Source organism: Macrosteles quadrilineatus, unplaced genomic scaffold, assembly GCF_028750875.1.
Source record: "Macrosteles quadrilineatus isolate MER2022 unplaced genomic scaffold, UCM_ALF_1.0 Scaffold_5__1_contigs__length_97177068, whole genome shotgun sequence".
Lineage (NCBI taxonomy): Eukaryota > Metazoa > Arthropoda > Insecta > Hemiptera > Cicadellidae > Macrosteles > Macrosteles quadrilineatus.
In genome coordinates, this window is record NW_026542598.1 from 19,892,330 (window position 1) to 19,903,264 (window position 10,935).

Below are 10,935 nucleotides of genomic sequence, written 5' to 3' on the forward strand. Positions count from 1 at the left end.
TCCTATGGACAATATTCTGCGGAAAGGAGGAAAATTCTGATCGTATCAGATAGTCATGGCAAGGACTTAGCTAGCTATCTAACTGTCTTGACAGAAAATAAGTTCAATTTCAACATTTTTTCTCTGTGTAGACCCGTTGCCAAACTAGCCGATGTTATTGACGGACTTAACAAGCAGGTCGAGGGTATGGGTGGTGAGGACACGGTGGTAATCATAGGAGGCAGTAACGACATCTCCCAGGGGATGTCTACGATTATCTCCAGTAAAGTGAAGCAAAGACTAAAATGTCTCAAGAAGCTAGGGGGTCCTAAAGTGATAATGATGAAACTTCCACCAAGACATGATGATCCGAGACTCAATTGGACAGTCCAGGAATGCAATAAGGGGATGGAGGCTAATAATGTAACAAAAGACTTTAACTTTATATCTATTGGTAACTTTCATAGACGGTTTTTCACTAAACATGGGCAACACCTAAACAAATCAGGTAAATTGTTATTGAGTAGGAACATATTGACTTGTATAATTAAACTAGATAGTAGGCCTAAGATTAACGCAACTTCAAATGATGTGTCTTTTTTAGGGAGGACATAGTCAATCATGGGTTTTCATTGCCCAATAGGCCCATAGAAAAAGCTATAGGCCTATCTAAAAATATTGGTAATAGCAAATTAAATGCATCAATATCCATGTTGCAAATAAATCTACAAAGCATTAGAAACAAACTGTTGGAGCTTGAGCTTTTTTGTGGTAGCCACAACATAGATGTAGTACAGTATACTCTTGATAATTCGAAATTGGTGGGCCAAGCATATAAATTTGAATTATCAAGAGTTTTGAATTATCAAGAGTTCGATTTATCGGGAGGAAAATAAACCATTCGAATTACAGAGAGTTCATTTGTTTAATACATACAAAGGTACAGCACGTTACAACCAATAAAACATCAACTAAACAATCAACGGCTTATTTTTCAGTTACTGTAGTTGCAAAGAAATCTGTTATTTAGCGCTATATATTTCGCCAATAGCTGAACTATCAGCTGTCGACAACTACGTTTGTGCTCAAGGAGATGTCGCGCAATCTAGAGATCGGATTGCCAACTTAGAAAAACAAGTCAGCGAACTAACTCTGACTACTGCTCTAACTAAACAAACATCAAAACGTCCAACACTAGCCTACCATGGGAACAGGATGTACTGTACTGTATAGTTTCCTGTTATAACAGGAAGAGATCACTTTGAATTATAGAGCGTTTTGCCGACTGAACTTCAAATTACTGTGTGACTTTGATTTATAGAGTGTTTTTTCGACGAAACTTCAAATTACAGCATGACTTCGAATTATAGAGTGTTAACCGACGAAACTTCGAATTACTGAGTTACTTTGAATTATAGAGTGTTTTTCCGATGAAACTTCGAATTACTGCGTGTTACAAATTGACCTGCCCTCTATTTGGACTTTGAAATACCGAGTGTATCAAAATGCATGGTAAAAATTTGAAATATTGAGAGATTCTCTAGGGACTGAGCCTTCATTTTGAATTATCGAAAGTTTTGAATTATCAAGTGTTTGAATTACCAAGAGTGGACTGTATGCATTTCTGAGCACTGGCTAAATGTAGATGAAATAGATTTTTATGTCCCTAGTGGATTTGTACCTGCAAGTTTTTATTGTAGGAAAGTAATTAGAAATGGTGGTAGTGGTATTTTTATCAAAGAAGGAGTTAATTTTAAAGTAATTGATCTAGATGCTTTTTGTAAAGAAGTAGATTGTGAATTTAGCTGTGTTAGAATAATTGAACAGAATATTATAGTGTTAAGTTTGTATAGGTCCCCACTGGGTAATCTAGAAACGTTCTTCGAAAACTTTGAATTGGTTTTGACAAAATTAAATAGTTTTGGAACCTGCATCACAGTTTGTGGTGATTTTAATATTGAACTGGGAAACCCAACTGAAAAAAAAATCACAAGTTTTTCTTAACCTTCTGAGGTCTCTAAATTTAACATGTACTTTTAATAAACCAACACACCTAAATTCTTGCATCGATAATATTCTGGTCAATTTCTCAAATGATATGTACAATGTGTGCTCCATTGAAGGTAATTTTTCTATTCATAGTGCTCAAATTATCAATATAAAGTCAAACAAAAAGATAAATAGTGATAAAACTGCTAGGAATATCACTAATGTTAATAAAGTCTTTTTCCGGAAGCAAACTGAGGAAAATATTAATTATTTTAAAGAGCAATTGAGCAACTATCAGTGGGACATTTTTGACAATTATATTGCAGGTAGAATCAATGTTGAAACTTTGGTTGACGAATTTTTTAAGCAATTTGTATCACTTTGGCACACTTGTTCTCCTTTGGTATGTAAGAAAAATAAAAATATCAAACATCCTGCTAAGAAAATTCAATGGTATTCTGCAGACTTGGTTAAGGAAAGAGAGTTGATGATGAGCCTGTTTAGTATCTATAAGAACTATAGAAGATGTAACTCTGACCAAATGCATAATGCCTTTATAGCTTACATATCATGTAAAAAGAGTTATAGAAACAATTTAAGATTGGCTAAAAGACAAGCCTGTGAGCATTATATAGAGTCTGCTCCAAACAAATGCAGAGCAGCCTGGGATATAGTTAAGCAGGAGCAATTTGCAGTTGGCACACATCAAACTACACTAGAACCTGAACAGCTCAACCAATTTTTCATTGACTCTGTCACAACACTCTCAAATAACATTCCAGCCACAAATGCTAGTGTCTCTGAGTTTCTGGGCAATGGTTTGACAGCAGTTGAGCCTTTTTATTGGCAACATATCACTCCAGAGGAAATTACCAGCATAGTTTCAAAATTCTCAAATTCTCGAAGCATGGATTATTATTGGTTGTCTAATTATATCATCAAAAACACTATTCATATCATCAAAGATCCTCTAGCCTTCATTTTCAACATTTGTTTGCAGCATGGATACTTCTCAGATCTTCTAAAAATTTCCAAAGTCATCCCTATTTTTAAAAAGGGAGACAAATCTTCTCCTGAAAATTATAGACCAATATCAATTGTTCCGATTTTCTCAAAAGTTTTTGAATCTCTGATGCACAAACAACTTGCTGCTCATTTTGATAAGTTTAATCTGTTATCTGATTCTCAGCACGGCTTCCGCAAAGGAAGATCAACTACATCGGCTGTCATGGAGATTGTTGATTACTCTTTAAATGCATTTGAGAGCAAAGAATCAGTTGCTGTGTCATTGTTAGATCTGAGCAAAGCATTTGATTGTGTTCCTTTCAATATCTTACTTGACAAACTTAAATTTTATGGAGTTCAGGATCAATCACTTAGCATATTCCGGTCATACCTGAATGGTAGGAAACAGTATGTTTCCATTCAGGGTGCTAATTCCAATGTTGTTGATATCAAAATGGGAGTGCCCCAAGGTTCTGTGCTTGGGCCTTTCTTCTTTATAATAGCCATAAATGATCTTCCAAAGAATCTAAGATCTGAGTCAGTAATATATGCTGATGACACATCAATTTTTGCTAAAAATTCGGACAAAATAGAGCTCTTCAGACAGGTGGGTGTGGCCCAGGGAGATGCATTGAATTGGTTTTCCACGAATAAACTACTTTGTAACCAAGGTAAAACTCAAAATATCATCCTCAGCACCTCTCTAAATCTGGATTTACAATCAGTCAAACTATTGGGTATTCATATCGATTCTAAATTGTCTTGGCATGTCCACATCAACAACCTTTGTAAAAAAATTTCACGGGTCAGCTATCTATTTTGGAAACTCAGGGAATCTGTGTCAGATGAATATCTAAGAATGACCTACTTTGGTTTATTTCAATCTCACATATCCTATGGGTTGGTTCTCTGGGGACATGCAACTGCTGTATCAGATGTTCTCCTGATACAGAAAAAGGTTCTTAGAACTATGTGCAGAGCTAACAGATTGGACCACTGTAGACCTTTATTTAAACAAATGAAAATTTTAACAGTAATTAACTTATACATACTACATATTCTAATTTACACTAAAGCTAATCTTCACCTTTTTCCCACCAGGCAAGAAATACATGAACATGAAACACGCAACAGGACAAAATTAGATATTCCACAGCACAGATTGACAAAATTCGGCATATCACACAAGGCAAATTGCATCAAATTTTTTAACAAACTGCATGAATCGTCAAGGACCTGCACACCCAAAATCTTCAAAAAAAAGGTAACTGCTTGGCTTTTAGACAATCCCTTTTACAATACATATGAATATCTTAATACATGTATAGAAATTAGATTTTAGTTAGTCTTTATAGATATATGACAATCTGTTTTAATTAATTTCATTAATCATATGTGACAATGCCCATTTCATGTACATGATCAACGGCAAATAAATCATTTCATTTCATTTCATTTCATTTCATTTCTAACAGTATTTTCAAATTTGGTGCCCGAAATATCTGTAGTTCTGCACTGAACCACCACTCAGCGCTGTAGTCAAGTTTAGCACGCGGTGAAGTGCGAGAGAGAGCGACATACACTGTTTTCGCCCCCTCTCTCTTTCTCTCGTGGCCTGGCCCACAGGGGACGAAAACGGTGTATGTCGCTCTCTCTCGCACTTCACCGCGTGCTAAACTTGACTACAGCGCTGAGTGGTGGTTCAGTGCAGAACTACAGATATTTCGCGCGCCAAATTTGAAAATACTGTTAGAATATTGTCCATAGGACCTGTTCTTCTTTATAGTTTGTGTATTCATTGTAAATTATGTTTTTGACTTATTAATAATAACACTTACCTTGATTGACCTGTTTTTAGTTGCAAATCCTCTGTACCATCCTGCAAAATACATGTTGTGTTATTTTAAACTGTCAGTATGCAAATAAGTTCAAATTTGACAAAATACTGATGAATATTTTAGTAAGGGGCCTCAATAGACTGCAAAAAAATTCACACTAAGGCTTATAGGTGGTACGGATTCCAAAAGTCAGATTTCCTGAAGTAAGTCATGTTTACAGGAAGAAGCCAGCCTTACGTATATTATGGTATTGACATACAGTAACATAAGAATATAATTAAAAATTAAAAATCAAACACTTTCATGGGCCCTAACAATTACTGTTTGAAAATTCAGCATTTAGTTTTCTCAATTGAAAAAGATAGCAGTGGCTTAAGATTAGCATTTGTTCATTACGTCCATGCAAAGTACTATTGTTGTAATAGGTAGAAATTATTTAAATGGAGATGCAATGAAAATAAAAACAAGTCATGGGTTAGGGCACTAAAAAAAATCAATCAATTCGCTATCGGTCTGGACTTCCTGGACTGAGGATTTTTTAGTCTTTTTGTATTTTAAATAATAACAATGTAATTGACATAATCAAAATGTATGCCTAGTACTCACCAACTTTTTCTTTGTCTAATTTTTCAATGCCTATGGTAGTTGTGAAAGTTATTTCATAAAGCTGTCTAATCTCTGATTTACTTAATATACACCATTAACCTGTTGTTGGACAGTATCATTTGTAAGGATGATATACACTACATTAAATCACAACACTTCATCAAACGTTTAACACAATTATATCATTACAGGTAGTCTTTGCTTATTTCACTACACAGTAGTGCCACTACAAAGTACTAAACCTTTTATGGTTTGCAAAGCAAGATCATTTAATGGATTTCGCTAACGGCGGCAATTGAACTTTAAAAGTAGGGTGTTAAAAAAACCTAAGCCCCAAGCATTTCAGTTATTTTTACACCAACCCCTACGAAGGAAGGGTACTCTTCTAGTAGCAAATAAAAACAAACATTTTTAAGAAAAGTAGCTTTTGTGAAGCTCGTGTATACATACATTGTGTATGAATACTTGTATATTCCAAGGTCTACCAACAAGGATTTATAAACCCAGTTGTGCAAACCCTTGAGATTTGATGATAAAACAGTAGTAGGCCTATTTTATACCCTTACCCACCCTGCATTTATATAAATAAGATGGCCCAACTTGGGTCTTAATTAAGTGGTTATTAGTCTTACCTTGACATTCTTCAAGGATCTGTACTGTGTCTCCGATGTCCAGAGGCAAGCCAAATCGTACATCTCCGTTCCAGTTATAGACAGCTGTAATAGAAGCATTGTATCAATATTGATAGAAGGTAATCAAATCAAGGCCACTACCAAACAAACCAACGTTTATTCTAATGTAATTTATTTTATAAAATTGTTACAGTAGCATTACCGTTGATTCCATCTCAATAATATCTCAGAACTGAACCATTAGAACCTAATAGGAAAATCAATGGATTTTTAAGTTAGTAGGCCTATTTTATTTCAAACAATAAGGACACAAAAATCAAATACAGATCTACGGACTGAACAGCGGTAGCCAATCATGTTGTGACTTGTTTGTCACTTGTTTGTTTACGTGGCTAAAGACAGTGGCTTCTACATTTTGAAAGTGTGTTCTAAGCGGATATAATATATCTATGGGAGATTATACAAATACATCTATAGTAGGGCCGTGCTTACTTAAAATAGTTAACAGACAAAAACATCTCATAAGTTATACTAATTTATCTAGACTAATTTTCTTTCTTGAACCACACGATTGGTAACTTTTAAAACACACTTAATATAACTAAAATCTCACTAATAAAAATCCAGCTCAACGTCATTTGCTGATATTAACTAAAATAAGATAAAATGGGAAGAATTGTTTTCTTGCTAACTAATTTTTTTTTCTTTAACGATAGATAGCTTATAGCTACACAGTATACAAAATGCAACAACACAATGTATAATTAATAGCATAATTACATCAGTAAAACGATTTACTTGCATATAAAAGAATTTAAATAAAAAATTATGTTCTAATGGACACTGGCTATTTACCTTTTTTATTGGTCACCGTGAAACCAACAATTTCTTTGATGAATGGAAAAAACAAATGTAGGCTAAGATATTTTGAATGAAGTTCCGATCAGATATCACAAGTATGATACTACATTTAATAGAATGATAACAATTTCCTTTGAAAATTAGATAATTTTTATCAGGATGCAAAATATACATCCTGAATAACGAGTTCTAATCATGATATTACCATGGGCCTGACACATAAATGGCCTTATATTGTTTGTCCAACATTATTTTCATTAATAATGCTGTTTCTTCAGACTTTTTTACCATCACACTTTAATTATAAACATTTCTTCCCATTACTATAAAAGATGATTGAACAGGTTAGGTTTATAGTCAAACCACTTTTAACACCAATAAATATTTTAAGTTTGTTTTTTTTCAAAAAAATCTGAAATTTACATAAAGGCTGCGATGCAGTTTAGAAAGAAATGTGAAAGAACAAGTTTTATTGACCCAGTGGCTCACATTGGCTATTGTACTTCTGTGACCTTCCCATGCTCACTCAAGCGGAACTTCCTCTTTGCTTGCAGAGAACCTCTCATAACATCAGATACTTCATACCTCAACTTTTCTTAGAACCACCTATAATGCTCAATATATATATATATTGATTAATATGAATCAATTAAATTTAATTTTCTACATTTCCCAATAACATGTACAGGATTATGATTATTTTAAGATACCAGTATGTCATCAGGATCGTTTGAGAGATTTCCTCTACGAAATTTAGATACAAATTTATATATTAAATGTAGCCTAGTCTATGAGTGATACGGATGAGTGTGTGAGTTTAAATCACAGAGAGATAAGGTATTGATGAAACATTCAATGGTACATGTAGCCTAAGTGGTGTCTAGTTGTTGGTGTCTAGGGCAAAGTCCACTGTCTCTGTTGCCCTCATGTACTAATACGCTCACAGTGGAGTACGACCCTGTGCGATAGGAATTTCTGCAAAGGCTCTTCCTTGCTCGTCACAAGTATATTACCGGCATAACATACTACAACTGAAAGCGCACGGTCACCCCATAAGCATATTTCCTCTGTACCTTACTTTCCAGTGATGAAATGTAGAAGGATTAGAGTAAAACACAGGCCAGAGTGTCGCGGAACCAGTCAATCACACTAATAGTCTTATCCTTTGAGTCTATAGGCATTATAAAATATCAATCAAGAAAAGGTCACCCCAAAGCAGTATGGTATTGTCAAGTTTTAGCTGAGTGGTTATGGTGCTCGCATAACAATAAAAAGGTTAGGTTTGATCCTGAGAAAAGTCAGTAGTTTTTTGAAGGTTCGAAACTGGACCCAACTGTCTCTGATCATTGGGCTTTAAATAAACGATCCTGGTTGAAGAAACGGTCATATTAGTCAGTAACAAAGCTACTCAGATTATCACACTTCATTCTGCACTCGTCCTTCACTCATATTTGGGTATAAATTCGCACCCAGGTGGAGTCCTTAACTCAATTGTAAGGTGTAATATACACACAAAATATCTCACACGGACACACGGACATTGATGGTACCGTACGCAAGTATTTTTTCTTTTGTGCGTGTAAAAGAAATGTTTTATTTTTCTGTCAAGACGCAATCCATCCCTATTTTGTGTAAAAGATGAAGGAATAAGTAAGTAAGTATTGACTGAGTTGTACAACCAATGGTTATAACATTATGGGCGGTAAGTTAAGACTACAGATAACTTACTACATGCTTACTACTGTTAGTTAGTGTGGATCAGTTGTTGATGGTTCCCATTATGCCATATTACTGATTAGCCTTTTAAGTAAGAACACTAAGTTTGAGTAAGTTTACCAGTTTAAGTAAGAACACTAAGTTTGAAACTAGGTAGTTGCGAGAAATGGGATAATGGGTATAGTTTAATATAAAATATTAACAAGTAAACAACCAGACTTGGGCGTTAATTACAGCAAATAACTTAAACAAGAGAACTAACTGTCTAATTGAGTATGGCCAATTGTTTCCTGTCATGACGGTGTCTACATTACTTTAGGATTAACAATGCCTGAGAGTGTAGTTTCTGCTGACTTAAGTTACATTAGGCCTAATCAACTTGGGACAGAAACATTTTTGGGTTGTTTTCTTGTTGTAAGCTACCTACATAAGGTCCTAACAAAGACGACATCAGTAATATTGGGCTAGTCTGGCCCAAAGACGTAAAAGAGCTAACTTACTGAGTTGTTTAAAGCAGCATTCACACCAAAGTCTTCCACTAAGTTTTGGACTAGTACTGGAAACTAGTTGCTTTTTCTACAAAATAAAGCGACTTTTTCTGTCGTCCATTAGTGGAGAGACAAGTTTTCCACTAAATTTTGGTTTCCCTCGGAGAGTTGGTAAATATCAAAAATGTTTACATCAAAATGTGGATGATTAGTTGAAACGCGCTTTGCGCAAGCAACTTGTGGGAAACTAGTGGAGAACTATTCCCCCTGGCCCCTCCACGCACCCCTGGTGTTACTTCGGGCGGTAGTCAATTCTTTGGCAACAACTTTTCCACTAGTTACTCTAAATTAGTGAGGAGCAACTTTGGGTTTTCTACAAAAACTCTTCCACTATGTAGGCCTAGCCTAGTTCCTCAAATTTGTTCAGAGCAACATTTAGTTGTAAGCTTTTGGTTGTTAACTTTTTGTTGTAAACTTTGGTGTAAACACGGCTTAAATATAGTTGGTCTACCCAAGGCCTAGTTTATAACATACTTAATAACTTAGGCCTAACTCAAGATTAAGTAAATTTGTATTATTTTATAGGGGCAGTTCAAGGATAAACTGTTTGAAGACTCAAAAAATGACATAACCAAAAACTGCAAGTAACAATAAAATTGACATTGGTTCTTTAATTACTAGACTAGTCCTATGCATTTACTCAGACTGAGATAACCACGAAACTCACCCACTCCATATTTCTTTATTTTTGTTGGTGTCCAGAGCATTTTAAAATTTGTCTTCTTATTAATGACTCATGTTCACAGAAATCTCACAATTCAACTAATTAAGAGTAAGTTAAGTTATTAAAAACTGTTATTGATATATTATTTACTAATAACACAACGATTTGACGTATCCCTCAGCTGTCATTCATTACGATTACAGGCAGGCGCAGGCGGCGGACATCATTAACAATACCTTCTACAAAAAAACATTTGTAGCAGCACAGTAGCACAGACTATAGACCAATATTGTTTTAGAATATAGCACACCATAGAATAAATAAAATTATTCCAAGTTTTATTATTCATTGACTATATACCACAACACATATGGTTGGAAAGCTTATAAAATGGCACAGTTTTTACCCCGGACACTTTCTTGTATACAGGGTGTGAAAAAATACAATAGACCAATGTTTTTTAGAACAAGTTACAATACAATAGTAACAATACCCCCGCCGCAGCAAACCTGCAGACTAAGCGAATTTCCATTTGACTGATTGGATTTACAATGAAATGTCTACTTAAAAATATAACATTTATTCCCTATTTAAATAGAATTAGTTTAACAAGTACTTAGGTTTGCTGCATCAGGGAGGGTAAAACTTTTTTTTTAATGTTAAAAGTCAGTAAGAAATAAAAACTTTTCCAAATTTCATCAAAATATGTTCATAAACAAGCAAACTACAACAGTTTACTTATTCTCCATAAGAATAACATGGGAATTTTAAATTTACAATTTTTTGGAATTTTCTCCGTAACCATTAGGCGCATAATAACGCTTCAATATACTAAATTATTTGTTTTTTTAAGCTCTACAAAATGGTTTGGAAAGAAATTGCTAAATTTTATGTTTTTTGGGTCAAAAATGGGAAAAACCTATTTTTACCTCATAAAACCCCCCGAAAATGACATTATCTACTCAAATCCATTTACAGGTTATTGAGAAATAGCTGTATAAAGTTTAAAAACATAGTTATTTTTGAAAAACATAAAATAATTCTTTGGGTAGCTAATTTTTAGACTGAAACTTTTTATATACATCATCACACTGCAT

General features: G+C 34.3%; 1 protein-coding gene across 2 annotated transcripts in view; it reads right to left on the reverse strand.

The window, feature by feature from the left end:
* LOC128993767 (dedicator of cytokinesis protein 3) overlaps window positions 1–10,016 on the reverse strand; it is a 101,006-nt gene extending 90,990 nt beyond the window's left edge. For both annotated transcript variants that reach the window (XM_054417748.1, XM_054417747.1), the window contains exons 1-3: window positions 9,842–10,016; window positions 6,050–6,133; window positions 4,812–4,852 (exon numbers count right to left, since the gene is read on the reverse strand). In XM_054417748.1, coding sequence (XP_054273723.1) covers window positions 4,812–4,852; window positions 6,050–6,133; window positions 9,842–9,881 — 165 coding nt within the window. In that variant the 5' untranslated portion in view covers window positions 9,882–10,016. The remainder of the gene's footprint in view (window positions 1–4,811; window positions 4,853–6,049; window positions 6,134–9,841) is intronic.
* Between the last annotated feature and the right edge of the window lie 919 nt (window positions 10,017–10,935).